Genomic DNA, 15,904 nt, shown 5'->3' on the forward strand with positions numbered 1-15,904 from the left:
AGGGGGGTGGGGGGCAGAGGGGCCAGGTATAAATACTTGCCCCTCTCTTGGAGGCGGCGGCAGAGGCTGTGTTAGGCCTGGAAAAACAGAAGGAGACAGGCATCTAGAAGACTCCAGCCTCCCACCTCCTCTGCCCTCAGAGGAATTTCCTTGGAGGGCAAAAATGTGCTTATCATCACTCCCCGCGTGCCAGGAGCCGGGCTGGGCCTGGGCTCAGGTATGCCTGTGCCAACACCCACCTGATGCCCGGGGCCTGACCTCCCTGCTGGTCCAGTGGCATTTTGGTGGTTGCCCTAGTCCTTGGTCCCTGCCCCAATAGTCTATAAAGGGCAGAGAACAGTGGGAGGAGTGAGAGGCCTGGGGCTGTGTTCTGAGCTGCCTCAGGACCCTGGCTTCCCTTCTGGAACATGGGGATGGGGGTCAGAATTCAAGCCCCAGGGAGGTCTGAGGGAGACCCCAGGGCTGGAGCTGAGCCACAGGCCATGGTGCAGGGGAAGAGCCCCGGGCCGCAAGAGGAGCCGTGTCGCAGGTGCCTGCCCTTTCTCTGGCCCTGTTTCTTTTTTTTTTTTTTTTCCTGCCCTTTCTCTGGCCCTGTTTTTTTTTTTTTTTTTTTTTTTTTTTTGAGACGGAGTCTCGCTCAGTCACCCAGGCTGGAGTGCAGTGGCCGGATCTCAGCTCACTGCAAGCTCCACCTCCCGGGTTTACGCCATTCTCCTGCCTCAGCCTCCTGAGTAGCTGGGACTACAGGCGCCCGCCACCTCGCCCAGCTAGTTTTTTGTATTTTTTAGTAGAGACGGGGTTTCACCGTGTTAGCCAGGATGGTCTCGATCTCCTGACCTCGTGATCCGCCCGTCTCGGCCTCCCAAAGTGCTGGGATTACAGGCTTGAGCCACCGCACCCGGCTGGCCCTGTTTCTTTACCTGTGAAATGTGGGGCTCAGTGCTTCTGAGCCTCCAGGATTCTGCTCCCCCAGTTCTTCCAAACTGAGAACTTGGAGATTAGTAGAATAGGAGCCTGAACGATTTCAGACTCTTTGCGTCCTCTGCCCTATGCCAGGGGACAAGGGGTCAGGGAAGGAGCGAGCTGTTTGCATCCAGGCAGAGGTAAGACACCAGCGGGGTCTGGCTTACCCTTCTGTACAGGGCAGCCTTGACAGATTGGCAGGTGTTAAGGCAGAGAGCAGGAGGGGGCTGCACACCCCGCCCTACAGAAGCTGTTCTCTACCCGAGGGAGCCCTGTGCCCACCATCCACATGTCTGATAGGTGACTGGCACACTCTTTGGGCATAATAAGGTGTGGGAGTGGGGAAGAGGCTCAGAGCACCCTCTCCATAGGATAAAGTGGGAGACTGGCTGCAGCCAGGGACAGGCACAGAGGGCTGAAGGACAGGGAGACCCGGGGACAGTCGTCCTTCATTTATCATTCACTCCCTTATCCCACAAATGAATCACTGAAATTCAGGGAGCTGAGCGTGTTGCTGTGTTTGTCCCAATGTTTTGGGGTTCAGGAAGAGGAAGAGATCTCCCCAAATCACCAGCACAGTCAGACCAGCACCCCAGCCCCTCTTTATTTGAACCCACAGCACTGCTACTTGGAGAGGAGAGGGAGGGGTGCAGAGAATGTGCTGGATGAGATCCTGTCTGGCTCTAACATGCCACAGTGCACACGTTTACATTGAGCACCTACTGTGTGCCAAACACCCCATGCAATGCTCTGGGGATGGGGTGGTAAGCTATGCAAGGCAGTCTGTTCCCAGACCCTGTCCTCAGGGGATTACGATGGGAGGAATGTGACAAACATACATTACAAATACCAGCAGGAGGACTCGGAAGATACAGCCCGCAGTTTAAGTGATGCTATGAGGTAGCATCTAAACCTGTGCCAAATGAGTTATGGCCAATAAATGCTGCAGGAACCCCAAGGAAGGAGCCACACCTGCAACTGGATGCTGACCAAGTCCTTGGGCGGTCAGAGGCTGGCACACTTCAAGAGCCACAGCCGGGCCAGGTCTGCACACTGAGGCTGGGCACAGTGGTATCTAAATTCTGTATCCAGGCCTAGGCCTGGGCATACATTTTTCCCATCCGCAACTCTAAGAAGACCCACATTGCTCCTGCAAGGAGACGCAGAGATGGCATCGTAGACTGCACGTTTGTGTTCCCCCAAACCCCAATGCTGAAATCCTGACCTCCAATGGGAGTTGATTAGGAGGCGGGGTCTTGGGGGGGTGGATTCAGTCTAGGTAAGCCATCAGGGTAGGGCCCTCATCAGGGTCTGTTTAAGAGGCTAGAGGCTGGCATGGTGGCTCATGTCTGTAATCCTAGCACTTTGGGAGGTGGAAGGGGGTGGATTGCTTGAGTCTAGGAGTTCAAGACCAGCCAGGGCAACATGGTGAAACCCCCTATCTACAAAAAATACAAAAATTAGCCAGGCGTGGTGGTGTGTGCCTGTGATCCCAGCTACTTGGGAGGCTGAGGTGGGAGGATCGCTTGAGTCTAGGAGGTGGAGGTTGCAGTGAGCCAGGACTGCATCACTGCACTCCAACCTGGGTGACAGAGTGAGACCCTGTCTCAAAAAAAAAAAAAAAAAAGGAAGAGGCTACATAGAGCTCATGCTCTCTCTCTCTCTGCCATGTGAGGCTATAATGAGAAAAGTGTAAGCCAGGAAGAGGGCCCTCATCAAACACCAAGTCTGCCAGCATCCTGATCTTAGACTTCCTGGCCTCCAGAAGTGTGAGGATAAAATAAATCTCTGTTGTTTAAGCCACCCCATCTCTGGTATCTTGTTACAGCAGCCCACGCTAACTAGCTAACTAAGAGAGATGATACGTGCGTCCTCAGCCTGGTGCTTGCCCCAAGATGCCATTAGGCCCCATTTCTCAGGTTTCTTGGTCTCCAGCTAATATACACCCTCCCCTAATCTGGTCACAGGTACTTTCTCTGGAGAAAAAAGAGAATCTCTTCCTTAAACCCAAAGACTTGCTGCCCAGCCTGTGGCGGTGGTGTGGTAGGATAGGCAGGGTATACCTGTGGGTGGCCAGGCCATTTCCAGGCTCTTTCTGGAGTCACAGCATGCTAAAGCCTCTGTAGATGATTCGGTTTCGCCTCCCCACTAAACCACCAGGAAAATCGAGGCCCAGAAAGGTGAAGTGGCTGCCCTAAGGTCACAACTAGTTCTATCCCCTCACTGGGAAGCTGAGCAGAGCACTCTCTCTGGCCCTTGGGGCTCAGGGTAGGAAAGAGCTCTTCTGTGCTCCAGGTAGCCTTCTGACCTCTTCGAGAAGGGGAGGGGAGGGTGCTGGCTTCCCATCCTCTCAGGCTGCTGCAAGACTGGAGTAGCATACGACAGCCTCTCCAGGCAAAGAGGGCTCTTCTCTCCCTCTCTTCCCAGGCTTGGAGTCTGGCTGGGTGTTCAAGAGCCCATCATTCTGCTGACACTGCTCCAGTTAGAAGCCGGGGTGGAAGGGAGGTCAGGGAAAGGCCCACCCTTCCATTCTCAAACCCCAATTGTTGTTGTTGTTGTTATATGTTTTGTTTTGTTTTTAGTCACTTTATCTGGCAGAGGACCCAAACCCCAATTATGAAATCCATCCTGACCCACTTTTGGGTTCTTCTCACACACCCACACTTACCCACAGACATTGGCGCAGCGCATCCCCACACTCACGCTGGTTTAGGTGTGTGGGGTGGGAAGCAGGGAGGGGTGGTCAGGAGGGAGACCCTTTGTGGCTACTTGCTACTTGCCTTTTTGGTGTTCCTAAACACATGAGACTCATATGTAGCCAGCAGGTAACAATATCCCTGGACCAGACTCCAGGATCATGATGAAGTCCCTGGCATCCAGGAAGTGCTCAGATCTGCAGTGAATGAGTGACAGTGAACGTGCAGTACCGTCTTTCTCACAGGGACAGGCATGGTGTGGGCCAGCCCCAGAAATGAGGACCCATCTGGTGGTTTTTCCATGGGGAAGGAGCATAGTACCTGCCCTGGAAGCCCTCCAGCCCCCTGACAAGGTGCCTTCAGGCTTATGCGTCCCTTTTAGTTTCCTAGTCTGAAACCGAAGCTCAGAGGGGTTATGTGATGTGCCCGGTATCCTGGGGCCAGTCAGTGGCAGAGTCTGAACCTGCACCCAGGCCAGAGCTGTCCCAGCACACTGCACCCCAGCCCCTCCTGGGTGGAGAGCTGCCTCTGGAGTGTTGCTAGGCCTGGGTGGGGAGCAGGCTATGGGAAGGCTGCTGGAGACACTGGGGGCTTTGGCCCACCTTCCTAGGAGGTGACACTCCTACTCAGGGCATCCTTGAAGACTCAGAGGACACGAGCCAGGGTAGACTTTGTTCTTCAGGATAGACCCTTCCTTCTCACTTTTGCTAAGGGTGAGCCCTAGAATTCCCTGAAAAGCAAAATTAAGTGAGATGACTTGGATTCAAATCTCAGCTCTGCTACTTACTAGCTATTTGACCTTTGGGTAGGTTACTTCTGTGTGCCTCAGTTTCTACAACCATAAAATGGTAGTCTGTAAAGTAACAATAACTATCTCCCAGGTCGTCGACAGGCGCAAGAGACCACTCAAATTAAAGCGCTTTCCGTAGGGACTGGCAGACATGAGTGCTCACTGCACCAGAGACTCAACTTATATGAACTGTGTGCCTCCTGGGTGCCAAGCACTGTGCAAGACACTCATAAATATAATGAAAACTTCGTAGAAGTGGAGTACAAAGTAGAGAAGAACCAAGAAGAAAGAGAACAGTCAGTTCTTCATAGCCAAGCTCTGTGGAGCCTGCCCTGAAGAATGCTGTGTAATGGACCTGTCTCCTCCAAGTGTCCATCCTTCTAGGCCCTAGATGCTTTGTTCCAAAGACCTGCATTAAATTCCACCCAGTTGTGCAGGGAGTGAATTGGGAGATAGGAGCATCGGGCAGCAGGGCTTGGAAAAGCCCAGGACTGCCCAGGGCAGGGCATGGCTAGATCTGTGGGCCAGGGAGCCAGGTGGAGTCCACAACCTCCCTGCTCCTCTGCCAGAATCCCCTCCTCCCTGGCAGTCGGGCACCTAGCATTAGAAGAGATCTAGCCAGGCGCAGGCTGTGAAAGCCCTGAGCCCACTGGAGGGGAGGATTACTCAACTGGTAAATCCTGCCTTCCCTATAATCCTGGTGCTCAGAGAAAGATGCTAAGCTGCGCTCCCTCTCAACCAGCTCTGGCCAATTCCAAAGTGGAGCAACTCCTCAAGTTTTCTTGCTCTTCTTCATTCTCCTGACCCTTTCAACATGATTCCCTCAACTTCCCCCTTCAGTTCTGTCCACATCATTTAATGAGGCATTTCCCTCCCAATCCTGTTGCCTGAGAGTATCCCACTCCTCCTGCTTGCCTCCACCCTACTAGGGCAAATGAGGGACCCTGTACCATTATGGGGTTATGAACAAAGTCCCAGCTCAACCTTGCAACCCCTTAAGGGGTTCAAATGAAATTTCCATCTCTCCTTTGAGGAACCAAGGAGCATATTTTCCAAAGAGCTGGCCTAATGGAAATATAAAGCCCATTGCTACTGGGCCCAGTTAGAGTGCCTTCAGCCCTTAGGCAGGAAGTAGGGCTTCTTCTGGCAGAAGAGGAATACGTTTCTAGTGCTGGTGGGGACCCTGTATACTGTCTGTGCACTGCACAACTTCAGGGGGCGACATTTCTATTGTGACACCCCTAGAGTTATGCAATGCAGTGGCTCTGAGCTAGCAGCCTCCTTCCTGCCTTTCTGCAGAGGCTGTCAACAGATCCCCAGGGCCAGGCCCTCCTGCCCAGCCTTCTTTGTCCTACTTCTCTCCCTGACCCTGTCCTCCTGCAGCCAGGACTACCTTCAATGGGGTTTTAGAGGACATCTGCCCTACAAAAGCCTGAGGCTACCAAAATCAACACACGCCTAAAGCTTTCCCATAAATCTTATATGTGCAAGTCCTGAAGACTTTCAAATCTAGTGCCCTTCTTCTGATGAGCATGGGAGGAAGGGGGAAGTGGTTGGCACCAATACAGGGAGACAGGTGGGCAGCCCAGTGCCATGGGGTCAAGCAGCAAGTCATTTATTCTCACCCACTGAGCTGGCTATTAGAAGCAGGTGGAAGAAGGGAGGTGGGGAGGAATCTTTTATTTTAAACCTTTCCTATTCTGATTAAGCATCTCTTTTCCCTCTGACCTTCACTGGTCTCATTTTGGCAGATCAAACAGCCAGTGAGTCGGAGGGAGGCCCAGGCCAGTGACACATGGATTCCGGATGGGCCGGCCTGCTGCCACCCCCTCGCTGCTGCGGCCGGGCTGCTGCCCAGGAGGCGGCAGGAGACTGCGGCTCATCTGCGCCGGGCCTGCAGGTGCCTCGGGAAGGCCTCGCGGGGCTCAAGGCTCCTGAGGCTGGACAGGCCGCAAGTGGGGCGAAGGCGGAGATCAGCAGCCCATCGGGGGCCCGGCCACTCAGCCTGGAGACCTGGCTACCCGTGGTTCCTGCTGTCCTCTGTGAATTACAACCTGCCAGTTTGACTTTGGGGAGAAACAGTCACTTGTCTGACGGTAACAAAAAGATCCAAATCTCTGCCTCTTCCCATTACTTGGCTGGACAGCCTATGAAGCAAGTGTGTTTTAAACAAATTTCCAAGGAACTTGTGGATGCACACAGTTTAAGAGAAAACCGGAGAGGTCATGGTGTGGCCTCCGTTGTACTGGGTGGGTCGGACGAGGGAATCTGGGGAAGCAGGAGTAAGGGCCGGGGTCCTAGAAGAGGTTTTCTGGGGTCAGGGCGATGGTGAGCACCAGGTCGCCAGGAGCAGCCGGTGTCGCCTCTGGCGCATCCGGGCCCATCCCCCACAGCACCCCCAACGATCTCGGGGTCCAGCCACACCCTCCGCCCGCCCTGCCTCACCCCTGCTTCCCCAGCCCACAACCCGGCCCGGCCCGGAGGAAGGAGCTGGCCCGCCAGGCCGCCGCCTGCGACTTCCCCTCCGATCCACAGGTGCCGGTAAACAAAAGTGCCGCAGCCGCCCCCCCGCCCCCACCCCGCGGAGTTCGGCCCAAGGTTACGCAGGGGTTCGGGCGGCGCCCGCCGGGGGCCCCCAGACCCAGCTTCTGGGCTCTCCCGGGCTTCTCAAGCCCACCGGGTCGGGAGCCTTCCTGCGGCTCCGAGCTGCTCCCCTCGCTCCGAGCTGGGTTCCCCCCTGAAAGATTGGTCCAGGAAAACCCTCCTGGGTCCTCGCGCGCCCTTCTGCACGGGAACCCCAGCCCACCCCCGTACAGACACGCCTTCCATCATCTCGCCTAGGAAGGCTGCTGGGACCCCAGACCCAGAGCCCCGGCCACACTCCCGTCCCCTGCTGCCCCCTCCCGCAAAGCCCACGGTCGGAACAGAGGGCACCGCGCAAGCCGATGCCACCCTCACTGCCGGCCCCACCCAGACCTGCCGGTGCTGCAGTGCCCCGTATGTGCAGCCTGCAGCATCCCCGTGGCTGGGACAGGCCCGGGGGCGGCTCGCACAACGCAGCGGGGGAGCGGGTCGGGGTCCAGCAGCAGCCAGAGCCCGGTTCCCCCGGCCCCGCACCCCTTCCCGCTCCCGGCCCGCAGGGGCGACCCCGGAGAGCGCGCCCCCGGAGTGTCGGGCGTGTGTGGGGCTGAGAGTCCCGGGGCTGGGGGGTCCCAGGGCCGCCGGCCAGGGCCACAGGGACAGGGGAGAGGCGCCAGGCTGTGACCCCTCATACTGTTTACTCTCCGTGTAATTAGCCGGCCGGGCTGCAGAGCCTTGGGCTGCAACGTGCGGCGGCCACTCCCGCAGATCCTGGAGCTCACTCCCCTAACCCGCAACCGGAGCTCACTCCCCTAACCTGCAACCCCGGGCCTCTGCCCGGGCGGCCCTGCGGACTCACGTCTCGGAAGCGGTTCCAGTGCTTGATCTTGCCGCTGTACTGTGAGATGGACGACAGCCATTGCTCGTCCTCCATGAAATTGCCAGGGGTCTCGCCCTCCTTGAGACCCTTGGCGTCACCTTCGGCCAGGGCTGCTGCGGTCAGGAGCAGCAACGGCAGCACCAGTCGCCCGCAGCCCGGGGCGCGCATCGTGGTCCGGGTTCTACCTGGGGGTCTTGACTTCTGCAGTATTTTAATGTCCTTCCTCCCACCCCGCTGCTGGTGAAGAGCACGCGGCTGTCCTCAGCCCTCCTCCCGCGGTCTGCGTCCGGTGACTGGCGGAGAGTGGGTCGCGGCTGAAATGTGACCTGGTTAGGAGATGCACTTGTCTGAAAAAGCCCAGCACTGGACGCGGAGAGGAAGACAGAATCAGAGAGGCTGCGCCAGCAGGGGCTGTAACTGTAGCATCAGCATCACGTTTGACATCATCATACCTGGTTTAAAAAAAAAAAAAAAAAAAAGGCAGTGGGTAGATTTCAAAGCGAAGCGCTCTCTGGATGAGAGCGCCAAACGCCAGCCAGCCGCAGCGGGGCCCAGCCCAGCCTGGCACACAGGGAGTTGCAGACCAAGAAATCAGAATCCCGAAATGTCCCTGAGCTCCCTCCAAGGATGGAGAGAGCAAGAAGGGCCCCAGGATCTCCCCGGGGAAGATGGGATGGGGGAAAGGGCGCAAAACTCTCCGGTTACAAAGCCAGCCAGGCTCAGGTGTCAGAAAGGGAATTTGGCCAGACACCGTTTTTCTCCCCTTGCCTCCCACCCGCAGGGGCCTGCGCCACAACCCTGACAGCTGGCTTCCTGGAGTTATGGCTCTACCGTAATGGGTGGCTTCGTTAAAACAAAAGCCGTATCACAACTGGCTGCTCAGAACCATTGCTCCCCAGCGGCACCGCGTTGCGCGAGGCAAGGCCTCAGCACTGAGTGGCTGGTGAAACAGAGGCAGATGTCCTCCTCCCCAAGCAGCTGTTTAGGGGCTGTCACCCTTTTTGTTAGCTCTTCCTAGGACAACCCTAAAAGGCAAATGTCTGACCATTTCATCTGCCTTGGAGGCTGCAAATTTGGAAAAGGCATATTTGCTTATGGTTTTTTGACTTTAAGTTAGTTTGAATGAGCCACTGGGGAAGCTGGGACGTGCGGGGATGGGGTGGGGTGCTGGTTTTGTTTAAGGTGTTTTGTTGAAACTGTGACCCTCCTTATTGGCTGTAGATTTAAATGTTGACATACCAGCGGGGAAAGGTTGGAGGCTGGCCACAGTCCCAAGATCACAGCAGAAATGGGGAGAGGTTTACATTACAAATACATTAAAGAGGAAACATCATCTAATGGGACAAAACCTAGTGAACTTTTGTGACCCAAGGCCTGGACTGTGTTTTTAAAAAGACTTAGCTGCTGTGATCTAAAAAATAAAATTTTAAAAGGCAATGAAAAACATGATCTTAATCAGTAGGAAAAAACATAGCTTACAAGGTTCCTCCTCACCCTGAATCTGGCCTGTCTGGGAACTCTGAATGCCTCAGTGGCTCAGGCTGGAGTCTCCTTGGGAAAACAGAAAACAATAGCTCCCTTTCCGTGTTTTCTTGTTTCCTTTGCTGTTGGATTTATTGGTGGTGCTGCAGTGAGGCCCTGGCCATTGACGTCTTCATCTCACAGTAATAAAGCATTCTTCCTGGGTGTGTCCTGGCGCTGTACAGTGGGAGAGCACGGCTTGCTGTCATGGAGACTGGGGGACAGAATCCCACTTACTGGCTAGATTCTTGAGCAATTACCTATGTTCTAACTAAAATTAATGGTAATACCACCATTAAAATTGCTGTAAAGTGCAAGCAAAATTACATACTAAGTGTCTGGGCATAATAGGCATTTTTTAAAAAGTTAGTCTTCCCTCTGGTTGGGAAGAGAAGGCTACGGTGTCCCATAGTTCTGAAAATTTATGAAAATTTGCCATCTTTTCCACTATCTCAATCCTACAATCCTTGTGTGTGTGTGTGTGTGTGTGTGTGTTTTAGCAAAGCTAACTATATATCTCTAAGGCACTTAGGAGATAGGTACCAGATACCACAGCTGTCCCATTCCCGTGCTATCTTAGGGGCTTCCAGAGTTACCAAAGTTGCTAAATGAAGAGTTTGGAAAGGTGCTGTCAAGATGCCCATCAATATGACAATAGCTGTCTCCAGACTCTCAGGGTTACAATGGCTCCCACAGTCCCAGGTAGCTTCTCCAGTGGGACTCGCCTTCTGTAGCACCTTCAAGCTGGGTCAATACTAGTCCAGTCCCATTAGTGAAGCCAATAGTAATGAAATTTAGGAAGAAGAACCCAAATTTCCAGATGACTGATGTAAAACTTGTAGGAAACGGCCAATAGTTTTAGTTTATAAGGAAGAAAAAAAGGGCCACGTGTGCTGATTTACACCTGTAATCCCAGCACTTTAGGAGGACTAGAGGCAGGAGGATGGCTTGAGCCTAGGAGTTCCAGACCAGCGTGGGCAACATAGCGAGACCCTATCTCTATTCAAAATTTTAAAAATGAGCCAGGTTGCACATGCCTGTGGTCCCAGATACTCGGAGGCTAAGGCGAAAGAATTGTTTGAGCCTGGAAGCTAAGGCTGCACTGGGCTAGGATCGTGTCACTGCACTCCAGCTGGAGAAACAGAGCGAGACTCTTTCTCAAAAGAAAACAGAAAAGAAGAAAAAGAAAAGGTTTTCCTTTCTTTTTTTTTTTTTTTAGACAGAGTCTTGCTCTGTCACCCAGGCTGGAGTGCAGTGGTGTGGCTCTCAGCTCATTGCAACCTCCGCCTCCCAAGTTCAAGCGATTCTCCTGCCTCAGCCTCCTGAGTACCTGGGATTACAGGTGCCCACCACCATGCTCAGCTAATTTTTGTGTTTTTAGTAGAAACGGGGTTTCACCATGTTGGCCAAGCTGGTCTTGAACTCCTGGCTTCAGGTGATCTGCCCTCCTCGGTCTCCCAAAGTGCTGGGATTACAGGCATGAGCCACCACACCCAGCTTGGTTTTCCTAATGTTTGAAAGAATTACTGGCAGGTCAGCCTTTTCAAGACAATGGCCCCAAACACGAGGAGCTGCTAAGTATATGTGCTAATTGGTACATATATTTTACACATTTTTCTGTTTGCACTTAATATTTAGCAATTCTAAAACGGAGAAGAGAAACCTTAGTTTCTTAATAAGAAATCCAAATTGAATACATCTTTTTTTTTTTTTTTGAGACGGAGTTTCGTTCTTGTTGCCCTTGCTGGAGTGCAATGGCGCAATCTCAGCTCACTGCAACCTCTGCCTCCCAGGTTCCAAAGCAAATCTCCTGCCTCAGCCTCCTGAGTAGCTGGGATTACAGGCATGCAGCACCACACCCGGCTAATTTTGTATTTTAGTAGAGATGGGGTTTCTCCATGTTGGTCTGGCTGGTCTCAAACTCCTGATCTCATGTGATCCACCCGCCTTGGCCTCCCAAAGTGCTGGAATTACCAGCGTGAGCCACCATGCCTGGCCTGAATACATCTTAAAACCCATTTAATTCCATTTCTAGATGACCCCACAAGCACAAAAAGATAAATTCACAAAGATAATTGTTCATAATAGCCCATACTGGAAACCAATTCAATGCCCATTAGCCATTAAAGGATAAAACATACCTATAACAGACTACTGGTCCAGACATTAAAAATAATGATGTAGATCTGTATCTATTAAAGACCAGTGTGATCCACTATGTATTGCTGGTTGAGAAAAGCTCATTATATAAGATCATATATAATAGGATCCCATTTGGAAGTACAGTATAGTGTAGCCATTCTCAAACTTTCTGGCATCAGGAGCGCTTAACACTAAAAAATTACTGAGGACCCCAAAGAACTTTTGTTTAGGTGAGTTATATATATAGTGATATTTACTGTATTTGAAAATCAAAGAATTAAATTCTTTTTACTTTAAAATAAATGTACCCATTTCATATAAACAGAATATTTTATGAAAAACAACAGTCTCCACTCCTCCCCCAAATTAGTAAGAGAGTGGCACTGTTCTACAGTTTTACAAATCTCTTTAGTGTCTGGCTCAGAGGAAGACAAGAGTCGCACATAAGCTTCTGCATTACAGCAAGCGTATCCGTCGCTGGGGCTGCCGTAACAAAGTACCACAGACTGGGTGGCTTCAACAATAGACAATTATTTTCTCACAGTTCTGGAGGCTCAGAGTTCAAGATCAAACTGTTGGTAGGTCTGGTTTCTCTAAGCCCTCTCTTCTTGGCCTGCAGGATGGCCGCCTTCTTGCTGTGTCCTCGTTTCCTCTGTGCACACACTAGTCTGGTGTCTCTGTGTGTCCAAATTCCCTCTTTTTGTAAAGACACCAGACAGACTGGATTAGGGCTGACCCTAACAGCCTCATTTTAACCTAATCACCCCACTAAAAGCCCAATCCCCAAATAAACAGTCACATTCTGAGTAACTGGGAGTTAGAGCTTCAACATGTAGATTTTGGGTGGTCATGACTCAGCAGCAGGTATAAATGAAAATAGCTAGTAAGAGCTTCTACTGTGGTAGAAGCACTGGCAGCAAACTGAGTTAATCTCTAAAAACACATACATTTATACCCTACACCTATCAATTTACAATATTCTAGAAAACAAAAGTACACACGCACACATTCTACTAACCGTCAGAGTGATGTCACCATGTCACAGACCCTCTGGAAAACTCCACTGAACACTCGTGAGAGAATGAGTTCAAAAGGCACATAGCACCTTAGTATTCTTATGAAGACAGTTTGGACCTCCTCATAGACATCCCCTAAAAGGTTCCTGGGGACTCCTAGAAGTCCAAAGTCCACACTTTGAGAGCTGCTGGTACAATCTATATGACTTAAGGCAATTTTTTTTTTGAGACAGGGTCTCACTGTCACCCAGGCTGGTATGCAGGGATGTGATCATAGCTCACTACAGCCTTGCCCTCCTGGGCTCAATTGATCCCACCTCAGCTTCTGAAGTAGCTGGGACTAGTCACATGCCACTATGCCTGGCTAATTTTCTTTTGTACTTTTATTTTGGTAGAGACAGGGTTTCACCATGTTGCCCAGCCTGGTCTTGAACTCCTAGGCTTAAGCAATCCTCTTGCCTCCCAAAGTGCTGGGATTACAGGTGTGAGCCACTGCCCCCAACTTTAAGGAAAACTTCTTAACCTTGTTAAGCCTCAGTTTGTAAAATGGGGACAATATTACCTACTTAAGCGGGCTATTGTAAAGATTGAATTAATGTACAAAAAATAACATATGTGAGCACTCCACTAATATTAGTTATTATTTGTGAAAAAATTTCTTAACTTCTCATAGTTTATATATGTCTAAATGTATAGGGAGTAGTTACCTCTGGAAGCTAAAATTTATTTTCATTTATTTTTTTTTTTTGTAGAGACAGGGTCTTGCTAGTTTGCCGACGCTGGTCTTGAATTCCTGGCCTCAAGCAAACCTCTGGTTTCAGCCTCCGATTTAAATTGAAGTATAACACACACTGACAAAAGCACAAAGCATAAACTTGCTTATTTTTCATAAAGTAAACTTGTCTTCATTTAAAAGGACATTTTACCAAAAAAAAAAAAAAAAGCCGTAATAAAAACCATAACGGCAGCCACTTTCCTCACTTCTGGCAGCATAGGCTTGAACATTCATGCTCCCTGTGGTATCAAGATGGAAGCTGACAGGTGTTCCATTGACTCAATACACCTCCAGTGCCACTGGGTTCCCTTGAGCTCCAGGACAGTGAGTTCCAGCACAGTGCAAGGGAAAACAGGAACCAAATCTGAATTATTACAATGCTGGATTCTACTCAACGCCCAGTTTTGGAAACTCTAGAGCTCACTTTAAAAATAATCATTACAAGAAACATTTATAATGTTTCTAAAATAAAAATTACTCTCCATAACAAAGTTCCATGTATAACAACACAGATTCTGTGAAGTAGCAAGTGAGAGATTTTTTTCCCCTCTTCCTCTTAGAGGAATTGAGGGTGAAGTCAGTGCCTCAAAAGCTGGCTGGAGCAGTGTTAGGTACAATGAACTATTTCAGTGTAGAATGAATTACAAAACAGTAATATGAAGGAAGGTTTGACTGTAAGCACAGCAGCAGCAAATCCTCCAACATTTACCCCATTATCATTTGGTGAGAGGGGGCCTGAATCTAGAAAAATTCTTTTCTAACCCTAACTCTAACCCTTTTACTGTTGTTGCTCTCTACCATTTTGCTTTTTCATAAAAGTTCTACATCAAAACTGTTACTCCCTCTTCCACCACAGCCCTGAAAACTGTATTTCCTTAGAGCTACACTGTCCCCCAAATTGGAATACAGACCTCATGAAAGAACATTTTATGTCTGCCTACCACAGCACGCGAAAAAAAGGAATTTTTTAAAATTTAAATTTAAAAAACTTTCCAATTCTACCAATACCTACCAACTTACAAAACTCTAGAGAACACAGAAATACACAAACACACATTCCATTAACCACCAGAGTGACGATGCTGTCATGTCACAGAGCCTGTGGAAAACCTCACTTTATAACTTGTGAGAGAAAGAGAGGGAAAAAGGCAAACAACTTGAGAAGAATTATTTAACAAGATATAGGGAAGAGTAATCACTAAATTCTCAATAACACAATTTCCAATTCTATTTAGAATTTGGTATTTGGGCCCAGTGTGGTGGCTCACACCAGTAATCCTAACACTTTGGGAGGCCAAGACAGGAAGATGGCTTGAGCCTAGCAGTTCGAGATCAGCCTGGGCAACACAGTAAGACCCTATCTCTGCAATTTTTTTTTTTTAAAGTAGCCAGGCATGGTGGGGCACACCTGTAGTCCCGGCTGCTTGGTAGGCTGAGGCGGGAGGATAGCTTGAGCCCAAGAGGTCAAGGCTGCAGTGAGCCGTGATTGTGCTACTGCACTTCAGACTGGGTGCCAGAGTGAGACCCTGTCTCAAAAAAAAAAAAAAATTTGGTATTCAATATATAAAGCTAAATTTTCCAAAGACAAAAAACTTAAAAAAAAAAATTCCTACAAATGTTAGTCATAAGTCTCAGACACCCAAAAGAAGTGGCATTTACTTCCTGGCTGAGGTTGCCCAATGGCTTGTCAGAAAGAAACCAACAAGACAGAGGCACACCAAGAGGAGATGGGGCATTAACTCCACAGTCAGCTTCAGAATTCAGCACTGTCCCTGGAGCACTCATTCCCAAGTGCCATCTAACAACAATCTGAGGTGAGGTAACATCTCAATTTATATAGAAAATGAATATCCGTAGAAAGAGGAGGCCTTCTGGGGAAAAAATTAACCTTGCGCCGGGCACGGTGGTTCACGCCTGTAATCCCAGCACTTTGGGAGCCGAGATGGGCGGATCACGAGGTCAGGAGATCGAGACCATCCTGGCTAACACGGTGAAACCCCGTCTCTACTAAAAATACACACACACACAAAAATTAGCTGGGCATGGTGGCAGCCGCTTGTAGTCCTAGCTACTTGGGAGGCTGAGGCAGGAAAATGGCGTGAACCCAGGAGGTGGAGCCTGTAGTGAGCTGAGATCACGCCACTGCACTCCAGCCTGGGCGACAAAGCGACTCTGTCTCAAAAAAAAAAAAAAAAAATCAACCTTGCAGGTACTAATATGTAAGTCCTCCATGAATGACACAGCTATGCTGGTAAATAAGTGAGGGCAACATTGTATTCCAACACAGGAAGGGGGTCAAATTCAAACTATGTGATTATACTAACAGAAAAACCGTTAAACATTTTATTCACAAGTGATTTGTGCAGTCCCAATAATAAATCTCAGTGTTAGACACAGTCCTCACAATGTAGCGACTTAACACAGAGTTCAGAAGTGAACTTAAAGAATAGAAAGAAAGAAAGAATCAAGGTAAGAATAAGGAAGGAGAAGGAGGAGAGGGCGTGGAAGGAGAAGGAGGAGAGGGCGTGGAAGGAGAAGGAG

At 50.2% G+C, this 15,904-nt stretch overlaps 1 protein-coding gene across 3 annotated transcripts in view; it reads right to left on the reverse strand.

Annotated features, from left to right (window-relative positions):
• Positions 1-8,827, reverse strand: part of SPOCK2 (sparc/osteonectin, cwcv and kazal-like domains proteoglycan (testican) 2) — a 29,786-nt gene extending 20,959 nt beyond the window's left edge. The window contains exons 1-3 of one of the 3 annotated variants that reach the window (XM_011991094.1): positions 8,741-8,827; positions 7,889-8,361; positions 6,044-6,717 (exon numbers count right to left, since the gene is read on the reverse strand). In XM_011991094.1, the coding sequence (XP_011846484.1) occupies positions 6,673-6,717; positions 7,889-8,077 (234 nt within the window). In that variant the 5' untranslated portion in view covers positions 8,078-8,361; positions 8,741-8,827 and the 3' untranslated portion in view covers positions 6,044-6,672. Of the gene's footprint in view, positions 1-6,043; positions 6,718-7,888 lie in introns of those variants that run through there. The other 2 variants (XM_011991092.1, XM_011991091.1) reach the window with 2 other exon arrangements.
• Positions 8,828-15,904: the final 7,077 nt, after the last annotated feature.

The sequence above is a fragment of the Mandrillus leucophaeus genome, unplaced genomic scaffold (assembly GCF_000951045.1).
Source record: "Mandrillus leucophaeus isolate KB7577 unplaced genomic scaffold, Mleu.le_1.0 Scaffold39, whole genome shotgun sequence".
NCBI classification, from domain to species: domain Eukaryota; kingdom Metazoa; phylum Chordata; class Mammalia; order Primates; family Cercopithecidae; genus Mandrillus; species Mandrillus leucophaeus.